Here is an 18,959-nt window from a genome sequence, read left to right as displayed (position 1 = left end):
TTTACGCACCCCAAATTCCTGAACTGTGAATTTAAATGATTTATAGATGTGGCCATGCACTGAAGTACCTACAAACATAAGCAAGAAATTCTCTCCCAGGTTGTCATTGAAACTGCTGTCCTACAGCAAGGTGGTATGGTGTAAACTCACTTATAAACCAGGGATCAGGGCTACTACTTTTGAGAAGCCTGACAAGGTCCGTATTGCACTTTCCAAGCTCCACACTAGGGACAGAAGTAGCATTTTTCACCATTACTTTCAGATACAACAATTAGAAAAGGAAATCATTGAAATATCTGAAGCTATTTCAAACTCACAAACACCTAGATTACCACTACTGGCCAAAAAAACATATTACTTTTCTAAATACTTAGTGTCTAAAGAGTAGGATCAAAATGCCTACATTTAGGAGCTCCTTGTAGTGTCATATACAAAGCAGTCTCAAAAAGAGACCATAACATTGCATTAAGATTTCCCTGCAGATTCTTTCCAGCAGAAACCTTAAAAACACATACACAGGAATAAACTTAATAAACTTAGTGCAGACTTCTGCAGCAGCAGGTGGTCCTGCTTCTGTTTAACTTGTTTATAAAGTTTACCCTGTTTACAGTGGGGCTTTGCAGACAGGAGGTTGCTCAGCATCAACCACCTCAAAGCTGTTCTGCTTTCCATAGGAGGAAAAGCAAGGGTGTGGTTCTCTCCACCTGCTCTGCAAGTTACAGAGACTTCCTTATTAAAAGACCTATGTATATAACAGTCTGCTATTTTAAAACCAATCTATGAGTGTTAAAAGGAAAAAAGTGAAGGATATTTGCACCTCACAAATTCAGTCTCAACACACAAGCTGTAATTTGTCATTTTAACACATTCTAATGCCACACGTTTAGTGACTTAACTCCAGAGAGCATCACATATTTAAGAAAGCATGTCGTGTTAGCTACAGGCTGTAATTTCTTACATTTGACCAGAAAAATGTAATCCATCTCCCAAATGTACTTCCACTGTAACTTCATGCTTGAATCTTCTACACATTATTCCCAAGTAGCCTTTCAGTAACTTCATCGAAAGGGGAAGGGAGCAGAGATCAACCCACTTTCTCTAAACAGTATCACACAACCTGAAGTGCATGAAAAACTTAAATTCCTCTGCTAGCATGGCACCAGCATTACTTCTAGGTGTAACGCTTTGCTGCTGTAAGGGTGATCAGAACTTGTCTAAGCGCTGCTTGCTCGGCAGACGTGTACAGACTTATGGCAGAGCACCTGACGGCGAGCACAGCCTGGGAACACAAGAACAGTGGATTGGACCACTGACTTCTAGTCAAAACAAAGAGGAGCTTTTAGCATCTATCATGATTTAAATTGAAATGGCTTTTCTTGACTTTGAGCTTAAAGAAAGGTTGTGCAGACGTGCATATATATCTCTTAAAAAGGTCCTATCACCCCCTTTATCCCCCCACCCTCAAAACTCAGGTTTTGGAAGAGAGTCGGAAAGAGGCAATGTGCTTACCCCCGATAATGGTTAGATCACCTTTAATTCTAGCACCTGAAGTTATACACGGATTTGCTTAATAATCAAGTTTCAAAGAACTGCTGGACACATTCAGTAAGGTGACAACTGTGCAATACCACTCAGTATTTCAATATCAGGGAACATACTCTTGAATTGTTTAAACACAATCCACAGAACTCAAAATTAAACAACCATCCACAGTTTAACGAAACAATCAGTTAAAAGTCTTACAGTTTAATAATTCACATAATGGTCAGTCTTTAGTAAGGGATACTGAAATTCATTAAAACACAACACTAGATTTTACTCTATGGGTGTGTTGGGCAGGCACATAATCAGCCATTCTTGGGTATCACCAGAAGAATAGGGAGAAGTTTACCACAGTTTGGCAAATCCCACATTTTGTCAGTTAAAAGTGAACTGTGAGAATTAAATACTCATCTTTACATATACACAAGTTATGCTGTGAAAGCATATTTGCTTACAAACATATAAAAATACTTGTTAACTAGTTTGATAAGAAAATAATGTATAAAAGTATATAGCAAAAACATTTAATCATCTCTGACAATGGAAAGATCAAATTCATTTTTATATCACATGAAACAAAAACAGCTACAATTTTAGCTTTCCTTAATCCCTTACCCAGAAATACAAAGGAAGACAATTTGTTTCCAAACAAATGATGTGAAATTTCTTAATAAGCTGAAATGCCTCAATCCAGAATGAGCTCAGGTATTTGGCCATATCCTAATAGTAGTAGTAATCATCCTGTAGCTGTTCTGGATTCATAAAATAAATACAGTAGACTGTTTTGGCCACTGAAACAAAACTGCAGCATAAACGAGAGATGAAAATCTTTGCTGACAATGAAAATCAGTGTAGGTTTCTTACGGCTAGCTGAATACTCAAATCTAATTTAACTGAGGGCAAAAAAAAAAAGCCAATCCACCCCTTTTTTAAAAAGTATTCTCTATACTTCAATATAGGTCTTTGTAATAGCTAATGAAATGTCAGAAGTAAAAATAAATTAATTCACAAGAGACAACTTATGCATGACTTCAACACCTTGTCCTACACGGTTTTGTTTCATCTCCTTTGCGAATAAAACTCCACAAGGTGCAAGCTCTTAAGGGAGAGAAGGAAGGAACTGTGGTATTAAAGAAGCAGCCTTAGTGTTTTGTTTGAAGTCTGCCCCAGGATGACTGAGTCTTCTTCAAGAACTATTCTGCCAGCTCCTTGGACTAAGGCTATTCTGGTGACCACTTTTAGGACATGCACATATAAGGCTAGACCAATACCAGAAGTGATGTGAAATGACGGAAAGAAAAAAGTAATCTGGCAGTTGATAGCTTGGTTCTTGGGATTCTCAGAAAATTACACAATGGCAGCCTTTCTTGTCCTTTTCTTTCCGCGTTGGCTCTGGTGAAGGAGGGCACTCTTGCTCTTGAAATTTCCTGGAAACAGATATTTCAAATTAATCATAGAATCATTTCAGTTAAAAATAAATGCTGTATTTAAATTTACTGATTTTACACTTTTATAGAAGATGGACTTACTTTTGACATTCAAACTACTGATTAAATGAGTGACTGTTCTTTTGTGTTTGCCTTTTTTTCAGAAACACCATTTACAGAAGGCCAACCTCTGATTTAGTTTAACAGACTGACTTAACAGGTGATCAATAAAATCTGAAATTAAGGTGAAGAAATTATCTTCCAAATACATATTACATTCATGTAAACATTTTTCCTAATACATGGGAATATTTTATAATGGAGAGCATTGGTCAAAGTTTACAGGTACCAGCAGATAGAATTTTCTCTGTGATTTCCCACTACATTTCAACAAATTTGCTGTAGCTATCCATTAATGTGGGAGCCTTAATTATCTGGTCTCAAGTTATCATACCTTATAACTCTGACAAGTTCATGAAAAGCTTGGTCTACATTCAATCTGATTTTTGCTGAGGCTTCCATGTACGTTACTTTAAGTTGCCGTGCTAGCTGCTGACCTTCCTCTTGTGTCACCTGTAACAGACATTAGTCATCATATTTAAGACTTCTGTGGGCACATTTGTATCAGTAGACACTCCATATACACGTTAAGGATCCATAATGCTTATCTGGCCACAAAATAGTTTCCACACTATCCACATAACACCACTAGGAAACAAATCCATGTAATACATCCTTTCAAATGCAAGTGAAGACTTTTTAAAACAGTTTTGCAATAGACAAAGGCTGACCCTCCAGGGAACTCCCCTGACTGCAGCTGCCTCCTCTTCAGTTCCGCAAGACTGAGTTTTCCTTCACAGGCAGACAAGAGTCCCTCACTCCTCCTCAAAGACTCAGTAACATCTGCTGGGTTACCAACAGAACTGTGAATGCTACTGATCAATTCACCTTGTCCCTGCCCCAGCTAAATCTAGAGAAAATAAAATAATCAGATTATTTTTAAAACAAGAACTGATGTTTAGCTTCTGAATCTTTAGAGCAGTAATTTTTGAAAGAATCTATGACACAGCAAAATATTAATACTGCCAGTTTTATATGTAGCTTAAGTTAAAAGAGATCTAAAGATCCATAAAGCCTTCAGGCCACCCAGAGTTATTAAAATAAACCCTGTCTACCTCTTGAATCCTCAGGACAACAGGGGAAAGCGAGATGAAGAGGAAGTAACGAGCATCATAAAGAGTTTGTATATAATTTAACATGATGAAGCAGAAGGCAGGAAGCTAGTGGACCATTATAGGAAGAAGAAATAAGTCGGTCACAGGGAAAAACCAAAGGAGATCCCTGGGTGTTTCTGGACGCAGTAGAAAGCAGCGGGGTCAGACAGCAGGAGCAGCACAAGGCTTCCAGGGGAAGGTCACCCACGGGGCTGGGGAGGAAAGGGCAGCACGCCGTGATGAAAGGAAACGCAGCACGTCTTGCCAAGACAATGGCCAGTGGAAGAAATGTCAAAGATTACACTGCTGTCACAGAAAAACGCTAAACCAGAATGTGGAGGACTGATTCGATGAGAACAAGACAAAAAAGAGGGTTTATTTTTAATTTAGTTTTGGAAAGGCACTCAGATATGCACTCAGATTAAGAAGCTACACAGAAAGGAAAATAGATGGGAATAGAAAAGCATCATTGGCAGCGTGTCCTGGTTTTGTTAAAAACAAGTTTCTCTTTCAGTGAATTTGCCTGTCAGCTAAAGCCTTCATATTAACTGCATTTTCCTGGAGAACCAGACTCATGTTTTGGTAAACCTAGCAATGGGATGCAAACTTATTGATAAGCATGGATGGACATCTCGTGAGAGGGGCAACGAGAAACTGGTGACCAAGAAACTGACCAACTGTGTATAACATTCCATTCACATGAATACTTCATATAAAAGTGGGAGATCACGAGGATCTCGCCCCTTTTGCCTTTGCCTTTTCCCTTCTGCTTATGGCCGACATTAGGAGAGGACCTTGCTAGTCGTCCCTGCCAACTGAGGCCTAGTGACAGACTGAATCCAGCTCGGGTTGGTTGCAGAGTCCAATCCAGGACTTTGGTTGCCGGCTCTGCAGTTGCTGAGACTTTCAAGATTGGTTTTGTATATTTTGTATTATTTTCTCTATTTTTATTAGTAGCATTAGTAAAACATTGTTAGTTTTTCCAACTCTCTTCTCTCTGTCCTTCTTTCCCTCCCGATCGCCTGTTCTGAGTGGGAAGGGGGAGAGGGAGGGGCAAAAAGGGGGAAGTGGGGGGGGAGAGGGGGTTAACAATACATCTGCCAGGGTTTTATTGTCACCCCACAATCTTAACCCTCAACACAGTGTTCAACCCAAGGCAAGATACAGAAGTACTTTTTAGCTTGCAAAACACTTTCCTAGCAGCTACACACACAGTTTGAGAGCCTCTACAAACAGCATTGCAACATGTTTGATGCCTCTGTCCTTAGCCCCCCGACTGGTATTACATCCATACATTCACTGCTGAACTGAGGACTGCTCCCAAAAAACCCTCAAGAAGCTCTACAAGGAGCCCCCAGCACCTGTGCCACCAGCTGAAGTAACTCTGGACACATCTGCTGATCTCAAACACACATAGACACTCTCCATTTATTTTGGTGTTAAAACCATCAGCTGAAGCCAAAAAACACCCTCAAAACCAATCCAGTCCCAAGATCAACTACTGGAGCTGCATTTTTAACTGCAGGGCACAGAGTGAGAATGACTGGCATCTTTCAAGCTTCTGTTGCTGTCTGAAAACTGAATGGTATTCAAGATTTTTGCTCCACTAGCTAAAATAAATGCACTTCTACCTGCCTCTCTAGCCCCAGTCATTGAAATATCCTTATTTTGAAGCTTATAAAGGCTTCACTTTAAGAAACATTTGTAGCTGTTTTCTGGCACATCAATGACATTGTCAAATCCCCCAAAGTTTGCACGAACCAGAACCTTCTATGCATCTCTGCCCCACATATCAGACAAAAGTTAAAGTATGAATATGGCAGTTTTAGCAAAAAGGAAAGGGGTTTAGTTTTGCAATCTCTGCATAGACTACTGTAGCCCCAGAAACTGGGAGTCTAACGTCTACTAAAAATAAATAACTGGGAAGGAACATACAGCCCTGAGGAGAAACTGAACCCAGTCTTTAAACACACATGCTTACTGCTTCCTTCATGATTGTATCTGAAACACATTAGAGGTACAAGTCAAAATAGCCCTGTAATGAAGTCAAGCTACACTTTCACAACATTCAGCATTTAAAATGCTACATTTACTGAAGTATCTGCAATTCCTTCATTCCAAAATAATCTTTTTGTCAGTCTTACAAGTATATTGTCAAGTAACTTGTGGTCAATTTTAGCAACCTCAACACACAAAGTCAGTTTAAAAAAAAAATACTTGGTTTTGGGCACACTACAGAAACATTTTCAGTGTCCAAGATGTAAATTAGAGGCCAGAACATACCAGCTCCACTTTCAAAGCTGAGGAAAATGTAGTAAGTACAAACATAGAAATACTTGAAAACAAAAACATGGGTTTACATCTTTTTTTTCTCCCTTCTCAAGTATGACAACCCTGTGTCATGACAGGCTTCTCAGTGTGATGGGACACCTTAAATGTCACCAGCAACATAAGAACTAAATCCTTTTCCTTCAAAGAATGATATTTGCTTTTGACAGAAAAGAGCCACAGCTTTTTCTGGAAGTAACTGTGTATGTGTGTGTCTTGGTTCTGCAGTGAAAATCTCTTAGTTTTGGTAAACTTAAGGCTGAATATGAATGAGAACCACTTCCGATGCTTATCTTTTGTTGTAGGATATTTTACTGCTTGTTTTTGGATATCATTCATTCACACTGTTCAGACATTTGGTAAAAGTTTCTCAAATTAAGCACCATTATAGAAGATATTAAGTAAGCAAATGGAAATTAATCACCATTACAGAAGATGTAAGCAAATGGAAAAGCTTATTCCCCAACTCCCTAAGTTAACAGTCTGAAACAGTTTCCATTTGAGTATTTGTGCAAGAATCCTGTGAAGACATCTCACATTGCCCTCCCTCTTCACTATTGTAACTGAGAACTATAATACATTAAGTTTCTCAAGTTTCAATTCTTTCCTCCACCTAAAGCAGCTATACAAGACTGCCTAACCTAACAATGCATTTGTATTTTGCCTGAACATTCACACAAGACTAAGGGCTGTGTTGTAATCACACCAGCAGGTAACAGTTCAGTGTGTCCTGAGGTCTGAGAGGAATCCATTTCTACCTGTGGCCACCCTGCCATGCTCCGGGCACAGAAACACCGCCCACTCCTGCCCAGAGCCCCATCGCTCCTCATGAGCGCATCTGTCACCCCATTTTCTGCCTCACCAGCCCACCCACCAGCGCTGCTTGTTCATGCTTGTACCATGGGCTACCATAATGCTCTCCTGAAGGGGCAAGTCACTATCAACTTACTGTTTTGTCCATGTTCTCATATAAAATGTCACTTTGGTAGGCACAAAATGTGGTTATGAAGCATTGACACACAGTCAAACAGACAGACTTGCTGTATTCAAACACTGCATCAGATGCCTGATGGTTGTTACCTATAAAGCTTGAAAATCAGGCAAGCCATGGGAACACCTGAAGGTACGATCCATCTGCAAGAACAGAGGCGTTGCTGTACATGGTCACAGAAACTACCACCCCAAGAAGTTATTGTCATGCTTTCACAAAAGTTTGCAATAGTTAAGAGAAAGGCCAAAACAAATGTTCATGAATTTGGGAAGGCCATGACCCAGGTCCTCATACTTGCCCCCCCTCCGAACAAGCCATCTGAGGCCAAGTTATTTATGCAGCAGCGAGTCTGCAAAACCAATGTGCTAACTGCTCATTTCCAGCATCTCGGCTGATGGTCATCAAGGTCAAAGCACAAGGCTGCTTGGCTGGGATGACCAAGCTTTGCTCATCATCTCTCTACACATAAACTGAAGTCACATGGACCTCTAAAACCTCACTTTGAAGGTATCTAACAGCACAGATGATCTTAACACTAGGTCACTGTATTAGTTCAGCCATGATGCAAAAGCAAGAATAAGCATTTAATGAAACCCAAGCACTTTCCTGTTACAACTTGGACTTTCCTTGAAACCCTGCCATCTGGGGAATGATCAGACTTGACCCTGTTGAAGCTAGCAGTTATCTACAAAAGGTCCTGCACTGGCAAGTCTATTCCTCTGTCAGTAGTGTGTATTACTAAAATACCTGGTGCTCTACTGAATTGTTCTACTGTAGAAACAGCCAGTGCTGTTGGACAGAAGCTGTTGGACAGAGTTGTAGAAAATTTACCCTTTTAAAATAAAGACTGCTACATGGCATTTACTCTAAGGAAAGAGCAGTAAGAGATGGTGCTTCAATTTTGGTTTCACAGTCACCAATATGTAACTGACTGAGGAATTTGGAAACACTAGTAACTTTATGCCCTATCATACAAGGACATTCTAAAGATTAATGCTTGCTTGTCCTCTAATAACTGATTTTTCTTTGTCAACCTAACCTATGGATATTGGGGACTTTGCCTCCCATAGCACAAAGGAGACAAATAGAGTTAAGCAGACTTTTTGTAATTTTATCTATACAGTTATTAGCGTAGCAAATCTCTATTTCAAACTTCCTCTTTCACCTCCCTTCTTCCAAAAACACCTGTGAGTTGACCTACAACATATTACAGCCACCACTATTATAGACTACACCTTTGGTATTCCCCAACACTTAATCAAGACCACACTACTGTCTGTGCAGTTCTGCTGTACAACCCAGTTCATGTACTTCCTGAGAAAAAGTTGTCACCACACAAGGATTATTAGTCATGCATCATTTGCTTCCAAATTTATGGTATCACAATGATAGTACTCTGTTCAACTACAACTCACAGTTACTTACATAAAGGTGATGGTCGGACCCTTGAGGCATCTAAAACTTTCATACACATTCAACTCTTTTGGGCTCCAGGAAGATTTGTGTGTTAATTCTATCAAGCATCATTTGCTAATCAGAACACACACCACATCAGTTTATGCTAGTTCTACGTTCTCAGAAGTAGCATATGTTCTCTATTATTTCACTGCTTTGCCTCCTGTCTTTCAGAAAAAGAAGACAGATGCCTAGTACAAGTAGTTGTGCTCTAATAACTCATATCCGGCTTTCTGAATTTCTAAAAATTAGATTTAAATTCTGCAGCTGAAAAGCATACATTTGTGATTAAACAAGACAGTAAGATGACTTCTTGTAGTAGTGCCAGATAAGCAAGAGGACTGCCCTGTGATACCTTAGTCTGTCTGACCAGGATTTTGGTGTAACCAAAGCAAGGCCTGACACACCGACAGACTAAAAATGCAGAAGCGCAGAGGACCAGCACTTCTCACGTTTTTGCCCACAAATTACAGCCTGGGTACGCCCCACGTCCTCCTCACCAAGGGGAGGGAGCACGCTCAGCTTTGCCCCCAGACCCCCCATTGCAGCAAACCCGTAGCCAGAGCAGGATGACCTCGCTTGTCAGGCTGAAGCTTCTCCATCCTTGGGGAGACCCAGTGGCAGGACTGGTTTCCAGACACATCAGCAAGCTGGTCCAACTCACTGCCTGCAGGCCCACATGGAGACCTCATGTGGTAGAGCAGAAGCAACCCCACCGATGAAGCTGAGACTCTGGCTGTGTTTAACATCCAGCTGATAACATCTCACTGCTGCTGCTGCTGCCAAAAGGCGAGGTCTCACTTTCTTCCCCCCACCCCAACTCCTCCCTGCTCTCCTCAACACCACAGTCCCACCCCTTCCCATGCTTCAAGTGCTGGCTCTCAACTCCTTCTGCAAGCTGATTTAACTCTCACACGTCCCAGAAAGCCATTCCAGCTCATCTGTTTCTCCCCCCATCTGGAGAGATGATTCAGCTCACAAAGTACTTCAAGTGAGAACAAGGGCCAGCAAAGGAGAGCAGGAACGTGAGGTCAAGAGGGAGGGGAGCCTCTCCCTTCTGGGGACCGATTATCTCAGCTCAGCATCCCCAAACCATTCCTTCAGACTGACTTCAGGCCAACTGAAACATACCATGTGGCAGGGAAAGGAAGAGTTAAGAACACATAGTAGCTGTTTCAGTAAACCCAGAGGTGCTTTTTCAGCTACAGCTAAGGCATAAGTTATGATGGAAGTCACAAATTCACCAGTTTGCATGTAAATTGTGTGTGAGTGATAGCACCAAAGTTATGCTCATCAGCATCTAATCAATTAAGGCAATTAATGTAGCCATAAAAAGCAAAAGGAGCTCTTGGGGACATATGCTTTTATTTGCATTCATTATAAGCAGCAAAACTGTGAAGTTAAGCAATTTGAAAACAGCTGCCTTGAGCTTGAATGCACACCAGCCCATCAGCATCTGCGAAAGCAGTGAGGAATCAGGTATGGAGGGACTAGAAGGAGAACAGGCGACAGGCACCTCTTTCTTCCTTTAAGGGACAAACAGAGGAGGTGTAGTAATATTAGGAGGGCGGAGGAGAGAGAACAAAATTCGTAACTGTTTCTAGAAATGCATCTACAGGATGACCAACTACATTTGCACGGAACCTCTGAGAACTGGGGCTGACAGCAGCCGTGTTATTTCCCTCCCAAAGCACCTGGGTGTTTGTCCTTCAGCAATTACAGTTTGCAGAAGAGTTCAGTTTCACCTACGTAGCTTCCACACCAACATTTGTGCATGAGATAAAGCAAATTATGTTCCAGAGCCAGCAAAGTTAAATTTGGGGATTTTGCTGGGGGCGTGATGGTAACTGAAGAGCGAGAGAGTTTCACCTCTGCCTCAGGGACAGGCTGATAGTTCTCTGCATGCGTGAGGACATGAAGATACTTCTGATGAGTTCATGAGCTACTTCTGTGAAAATCTGTTTCAAGACAGTATCTTTCAGCATAGGCTTTAATTTTGCCATGATCTTTCTACACAGGTTCTGAGGTAAAGAGGTTGTGACAATCAAGGCAGCATACTCAACAGGAACTTTTTTGTACTGAGAGTTTTATGCAGTATTCAAGAAACACATTCAACAACAATGTACTAATCCACTAAATTCTTTAACATCCTTTGAGTCTAATTTTTTGACTTGTTCCAGCCACTGTTTTCCGAGATAAAAGCTTTTATTTAGCAAAGAACAAAACCTATGTAACCGCTTGTGGATAGAAACTAAGACATGGCCTGGTACAGAAGTCTGAGAATATCTTATTGTTTAAAGCTCTGTTTTCCTTGTGAAACTTAGTTATAGCAATTTCAGTAGTATTTAGTTTATTCACATAGAAAAAAAAAAATCAATTATGTGTTTGCTACCAAGCTTTAAGACTCATCTTACTCTCTCAGGAGAAAATACTAAACCTCTGAAGTAAGTTGCTGAAGAAGAATACAAGTTTGACACCTGTTCCTTTCCTGCTGATGCAGCAAGATTAATTTCAGCTCAAGTTAGTTTGATTCATGAAATAGTAGACAGGGAAAACAAATTTAAAGCTCCTTTAAATAATTCTACACTAAATCTTTTAAGCTCTCTTTCAACTAGAGGTGAAGTTGAAATCTGCTAGTTTCAAAACTTTAATTTCAAGGTACATAAATACCACAGTAATTGTGTTGCTGTACTTCCAGCTCTTAAAGCTTTAAGTCAGTTACACAGAAGATGAGTAGCCAAACAGAATGGCCACTCATTTATACATAACAGCAGTGAATGGTAAAAGCAACAGCCCTGAAGTCTCAGGATCGTTAGAGCCGGCGCTGGAATGCGCTTTGCTTGGCACAGCGCTGTGGTGAGTAACAGAACGGAGGAATTAGACACGTTCATGCCTGAGTAATCAAGTCATGACAGAAAGCTCCCAACTCTGGATGTGAATAGATTCGGTGTCAACATAACCTCACTGAGTCAGATGTGCTGTACGAGGAATGCCATCATGCTTCTAAGATTCTTCAAGTACAGAAACTGAGTGTAGTTGTGTTTCTTGCACTGGAATTAGTATTATATGATTTATTTTTTTTTCATTTGTTTATTCCCACTCTGGTTTTGGGAGGAAAACTGTGAAGTTTCTAGAAGAAAGTGAGCAGCACCTAATAGCAAATGAATTACCTGTCTTTGGTGGTCCAGATCTGCTTTATTACCAACTAGAATCATAGGAAACTCATCACGATCTTTCACTCTAAGAATCTGTCGCTGAAACTTATAGATTTCTTCAAAACTGGAAAAGAATAAAAGCAGAGCATCAGTGCACTAATTCATAGACTCTCGGGTTCTGCAGCAGTTCAGAGATGATGAGTCACCTGTTTGGACTCGCCCTGCTGTGCCACACAAGCACAGACAGCTGCAGGCACTCCAGAGTCCACTGTCACAGCATGACCGGTCAGAGAATCATTCAACACTCAACCTAAAAAAATCCCCAGGTTAGCAATGTGCGATGCACTGGGCTTAGGTGGGGCTGCAGGGTAAGCAAAACACTTACAGTGTCTCAATCTAGAGGGACCTGGATGCCAAAGTGTCATAGAGAATGAAGCAACCACAGTTCATTCTACAAATATTGACTTTAGAGTTCAGCTCTGGCTGGAATAGTCAAACTACAGTCTAGAGACCCTCATGATCAATATTTCAGCTGGCAGACTCCACAGCTACTTCCAGGAATTTTAGGGGAAGCTATCAAAGCTGGAAAATGTTATTTCTTGAAGAACAGAAAAATGGCAGGGCTAAATCATCAGAAAGCTTTCCAGTTACCAATTGAGTTGGTACTGATGCTGTTCAAGCAGTAAGGAATATTCCATCAGTGCTTAAGGGAAGGCGAGCAAAACAGAAAGCTTCTCCAAGGACAGTGTATTAAACAAACTACTTCTGGTCCAAACAAGGATTTTTTTAAGGGAGGTGGGGAAAAAATAAATAAATTTTTTTAAAATTACTGTTTTTAAGTAAACACTGTTAAAGCTACATCACTACATAAGGAACTTCAGCACAGTTGCTTGCAGACAATCGACATATCCTTTAGAGCACACACTTCCCAAGCACTATATTTAATGCCAAGCATATAGTCTGAAGCCATTTACACTAAGATTTGCAAACTAAAATTTGAAAGCAAGATGCTCATCAGTTAAGAAAGTTGCATTAAAAAAAATGGTAGTCAGACATGACAATGCCATTCCACCTCATCCACATAAAGCAATTGTAAGAAGAAAGGTGAATTAGAAGAAAGGTATGGCACTAAGCACCACTGACCCTCCATTTAGATATGCTGGTTTAATACTTTGCTCAGAAGTCTGTAGCAACCAGTTGGTAACTTTCAAGTTCCTCCAAGTGATGTAGATTTTTTTCTTACTTCAAAATTAATTTCCATCACAGAAGCAGGACAGACACTGCTAGCAGATATTTCACTGACATGCAAGTAAGTCTTAAATCAAATGGGTATCAGAGCAAACATGAAAACTTCACTCTTCAGCAATCTTTGAAGGATTTCAGATGAGCAAACAAACTTAATATTTTTCGACAAAACAAGGTGTTCACTTCAAAAAAATCTACAGTCCTCTGTAGAAAAAAATATTTGTTAACACAAGTGCTCACTATGTCTTAAATCCACAGAGCCAGATCTCTAACAGAAGAGCAAGAATCTCTTCTGTACAGTACATGAAGATAAATTTATACATTTCGCAGCATTCTTAAGTGTAAGATATGGATGCAATGGAAACATGCTCACACTCCACAGAATATTTATCTTAATTCTCATGATAGATAGAGCTGTTAATAAGATCAGAAGTAACTTCTTAGAGCCTGAATTGGACCTGTAAAGGGGCGAAGCAGAGGCAGAATCATAACTTTTTTTTGCATTTGATCACTCTTCTGTTGCAACTTGAAACGAGCAGAAGGACAGATCCCTGAGCACTTCTATTAGCACATATCTGATAAGATCAATGGAGGCAGATCACAGCCCAAATATTAAGTGATTGTCTGTATATACACAGCAGTTTCCTACTCTTGCATTGCTACCTGACCAAGCTCTATGAGCTTCTCAAAAAAGACATGTTTCACCTCAACTCTGTGGGTCAATCAGCTATGGAGGTTCCAGTCAGTTCATGGGAGCAGAGCGAGCACTGCCAGCAAAATGCACAGGACATACCCTGAACTGGATACACCCGTTCAGAAATACAGAACCAGCCACTCGACACTGATGAGCACACTTGGCAAGGGGATATTTCTAAGAACTGATCAGACATTGTTGCACGTTGCCATTAGTTTAAATTTGTCACTTCCAGGAAACTACTGTACTCTGGGCTGCAATGAAGTGCTTGAATAGAATTGCCATTATTTTGTGCATGCTTTCAAGTCATCTATTGCAAGAGACAAACACTTTCAATAAGTGATTGGTTTAAAATGGGTTTTCATCAGTGCTGAAAGAGCGTCACACCACAATCTAAGAGTGAATGCACATGTAATGTTTGAGATAATTTCAATAAAGGATAAGCAGCAATTTAAGATTAATCACAACTTGTTTGTTTTAATAACTGTTTATCAGGCTTACCTTCCTCTATCAGTGACTGAGAAAACAAGCAGAAAACCCTCGCCTGTCCTCATGTACTGTTCACGCATGGCTCCAAACTCTTCTTGTCCTGCTGTATCCAGAACTGAACATAAGCAAAACATTGATTACTACAGTTCATGGTCTTAGAGTACAGACTGAGAAAAAAGTCCTTCCTAGTAGGATATTTTGAGAGCCTCTCCTGTACACTGTAACTAAGCTGAAATCACTTTTCACAGATACTATTGCATTTTTGTTAAGATTTCAAAAAAGTTCTTGGACTGGCTGAACAATTCAAGACCTACCAAACAACCTGAAAGACAAAGTTTGGTGGACTTTTGCTAATCATGACCAGCTGAAACAAGTGGTAAGTGCTTATAGAGGTCTGGGGATGAGAGTTAGAAGCATTTCTGGTTTGTCCTTAAATAAATCACTGACAGTGGAGAACTGAAACTTTTAAAGCAAACCATTTATACTGCACTGTGGAGAGACAGCACACAACAGCCAAGCAATGCATTTTTCATTCCACCAGGGTCACCCAGGTAACTGTCAGGAGTCACATAAATTCTCCTAGTTTTGTAGGCACTTAAGCTCCAGGAATAATTCCTAAAACAAAATGTCCAATTTACTTTAAAGAGACACACTTGCACATATATAAAGCATAAGCACTTCTAATGCTGGGTACCTCATTAATAAAACAAAGTAGGTAATTTTTATCAGCTACACACTTACGTAAAAGCAACATGCTGCACAGTTGTTTACCTGCATTATATTTTATGGACACAGATGTAAACACAGGCAGCGACAGCCACAGCCTGTCAGTACCACGCTTTAGCGAGGCCACTTACTGTCCAAGCGCGCAGCTCTTTCATCTATCACACATTGCTTGGTGTAGGAGTCTTCAATCGTGGGATCATAATCCGTAACGAAATAGGACTGCAGAAAAGAAAACAAGTTTGTGTGTGAGACAAGCACATACAGGACACTCATCAGTAAGATGCTAGAGCTGTATGCTTGACAGCTTGGGGAACATAAGCAGGTTTTACCCACATAGATGACCATTTGTCACTCTATCCAAAAGGTAGCAGGTAGGGGCTTTCCTGTTCCTATAAACACTCCTAAACTGTAGAAATTACTAGCAGAGTCATGGGATTTACTAGATTCTCACAGATTTTCTAGTGGTTTTTTAGAGATTTCTGGTAACTCCTACAATTTTCCAGGAGGACTCTCTAGAAACTTTTTGTTTCTGGCAGCTTTTAAGGTCTCTTGTAACTGTTAAGTTTCTCTGAACATCTAGTAGGCTTTAGAAGTTTTCCAAATTTCTCAAAAGTTTCCAAGATTTCCTGCCCTGCTCCCAGAGCCAGCAATTTCTAGGAAGCACCAGGGTTTTCCCAGCTCTTTCTAGAATTCTCTAGCAGTTTTATAACAATTTCTAGCAACAGCTCCACACAGCACAAGTGACACTCAGTTTGTAAACTGAATAAAGTTTAGTGCTTCATCCTTGTTGCCAGGATTTCTCTCCTGGTGTTAATGACTGTAAGAACACGCACCCTCGAAAAAGACAGCTCCTAAAAGCAGATAAGCCATGAAAAGCCTGTGTCACCCATTGCCTAAACACAAGGCTCCACCACATACTGCCAGCCTGTTATTTATCACCCAAACTGCAGAGCAAAGCACATTCTGTAACATCTTTCTAGAGCCTGGATGACCTGTTATTGAATAATGGGGTAACAATACTATCTGAAAAATACAAGTTTAGATTTCAAAGGATGGATTTCTAGCTTGCATGCAGTTACGGCAAAGTAATCTTTACCCAAAACTAAAACACAGCAGTATAACAAATCTGAACTCTGATAATCAAATTCATCCCTCTCGGGCATGCACGCACTCAGGTGAATGCCACAGGAATTGAAGGAGTCCTACCTGCATACGTTATTCAGTTTTGTAAGCCAGTAAGGAAACAGGAATGCTTTAAAAGTACATATTGGCTCTTAGGAAGCAAAAAAGAAGGGGGGTGTTTTTCTTGCATGAAAAAGATAACCACCCAAAATAGGGTACATCTCCTTGTTCATGTTAAAATTAATAGTTCTCACTGAAGCACCTTTCCCATCAGACAAATTCAAAGGTACCAAACAAGACATCACTCTCTTCCTCTAAACTTAAAGCCAAGTTAACAGACATACTGGTAGCCAAAACAAACAAAAGAGGACTGAAATTACAGCACCAGCCCACTAACAGACACAGCACTGTCAGTGCAGACATTGTTAACTCAGTTCTTGCAGATGCAGTTTTATTAAGGTGGTTGTATTTGTTCTTGCCCAGTTCCACGGCGGAGCAGCTCACGAGCGTTGGCTGCAGCACCCTGTCCTGACTGCACCCACTCACCCGCATTCAGACACATCCACAGCGGGTTTCTGGTTTAACACACAGACATGGGCTCTCCAGCAGAGCTCTTCAACTAGGTTGCTGCTACCTTACTGGGAAGAACACATCACCAGCTGTAACACACTTTACCAGCTGTGTATATTACACATAACCTATGCTCATATACCACCACCATGCAGCTGGCTCGAGGAAGATTATGTCCAGGTTGCTGCTGATGTATATTCATTTAGACCCACCACCCCACGGATAAACCGCTGGCCCCCAGAGCAGACATGGAAGGGCTGTGCACATCTCCTTTGCATGTTCAGCAGACATCAGTGATCTGACCCCTCAGGATACACCTACACAGCAGTCCCAGTTCTTCTGCATCAATGGCACCACTGTGTAAACCCTATATATGTAAAACATTAGAATAATCACATTCTTCTCCAAGAAGGACAAAATCCCAGCAATATATCCCACCAGAGATACCTGTCACAAATGAGATGCTATAATTCACTCCTCTCTCACAGTGTTCTGTGTAAGTCAAGTCGCTCATTTCTGAAGAATAAATGGTTTCTCCCTTGTTTTAGAACATTCAGTCAGGCTAAGCAATCTTGCACCTCCGACCCTTCCTAGAACCCCACCCACACAAAAACCAACCAGATAAAACCACCCCAACAAATTCAAACAAACCACCAGGCATGGGATCCTAACTGGAGCACACAGGCTTCATGTTTTCCGTCAGAGTGCTATTTGCAGACAGCAGAACATCTCACCACGGAACAAGCACCCAGAAGATGTTGTTCAGACTACAATCTGTGCCTTTACCTTACTTCTCTGAAAACTTGAAAAACCACAGCCTTCAAAACTCTTCTTACCTTTTGCCTGTATCCATGACTCAAAAAGTGTTATCTAGGAGCACAAGAACAGTCTTTGAGGAATGAATATATTAATAAATTCTGAATTAGATCTCATCTCCTCTGTGGTCTTTAACAATCTTTGAAGGATGTAAGAGAAATTCATTTATGTGAACATAAAAAGGTGTAAATAAAATCACTTACAGAATTTGACTTTGAAAGGGAAGATCACAAGGAAAGAAATTTAAATCCTGTGTTTCACTAAGGAAAATCAAAGTGGTATTTATTTTAAAAAAAATAAATAATCAAACCACAAACGTTAAGTGACTAAAATATAGTGGCACTATCAGTATATCTAGAAATTGAGGGTTCTGATTTGGAAGATAGAGCACGCTGAATTTACTCCCTATCCCTTTCCAGCTTGAACTTTAATTTCTCTGTCTTGCAGAAGTCAGAGTTAGTGCCTGACCCTTTACATCGATAAAGCAGTAAAGTATGCCAAGTCTTAAAGACAAGGGAGAATTTGGAATCATTTTGTTTCACTCGCATGAAACATTATTAGCAGACCACCTAAAGCATCAAGTTTATATCCAACAAGGGCATTATTTTTCACTGAGAAAGGTCAGAAAAAGTGTAATGATCTCAGAGGAATTCTTCATATTTTCCTTATTATCTGTCCAAGGGCCAAGAGCTGCAGCATGTTCTGTAATCTCCGGGGCATTTCTGTGATTCCCTCCACCCTTTTTCATTTCTTCTCTGTTTGTGTTTTTTTTTAAAAAAAAAAGGAAACTACACACCAAGTGAGAGTGCCAAACTAGGTACAGACACATGGAACACTGTTTCCTCCCTCAAAAAAAGGGAACAAGGCTAAGTTGCCCTGATCCAGCATCAGCCACATCTCAAGATCAGAACAAGCAGATGCCAGAGCTCCCCCATTTAACAAACCTCTTATGAGCAATTTCTCCCCTCCCGTGGAGCTGCGCTGCCAAATCTGCTGTCACAGCCACTGCAGGAGAGGTTTGTGAGGCAATTAGCGTTGTGGTCTACCTCCAGGCACCGGGCAAAACTAATGTGCCTGAAATAGCTGCTGGTTTTGAAGGAGTCTTCCCAAATTGCACTGGGACCATTAGCCACAGGGAGCACGTCAACCACAGCTCACAAGCCTCATTCAGTCAGGGTTGATTTA

General features: G+C 40.6%; 1 protein-coding gene across 3 annotated transcripts in view; it reads right to left on the bottom strand.

The window, feature by feature from the left end:
• Positions 1 to 1,515: 1,515 nt before the first annotated feature.
• Positions 1,516 to 18,959, bottom strand: part of RRAS2 (RAS related 2) — a 45,541-nt gene continuing 28,097 nt past the window's right edge. For all 3 annotated transcript variants that reach the window (XM_082057702.1, XM_082057700.1, XM_082057701.1), the window contains exons 2-6: positions 15,398 to 15,485; positions 14,553 to 14,655; positions 12,128 to 12,236; positions 3,424 to 3,542; positions 1,516 to 2,969 (exon numbers count right to left, since the gene is read on the bottom strand). In XM_082057702.1, the coding sequence (XP_081913828.1) occupies positions 2,882 to 2,969; positions 3,424 to 3,542; positions 12,128 to 12,236; positions 14,553 to 14,655; positions 15,398 to 15,485 (507 nt within the window). In that variant the 3' untranslated portion in view covers positions 1,516 to 2,881. The remainder of the gene's footprint in view (positions 2,970 to 3,423; positions 3,543 to 12,127; positions 12,237 to 14,552; positions 14,656 to 15,397; positions 15,486 to 18,959) is intronic.

The sequence above is a fragment of the Streptopelia decaocto genome, assembly GCF_964273445.1.
Source record: "Streptopelia decaocto genome assembly, chromosome: 7".
Taxonomy (NCBI): domain Eukaryota; kingdom Metazoa; phylum Chordata; class Aves; order Columbiformes; family Columbidae; genus Streptopelia; species Streptopelia decaocto.
Note: the sequence above shows the minus strand (reverse complement) of the source record. Positions and strands in the feature narration are given on the sequence as shown.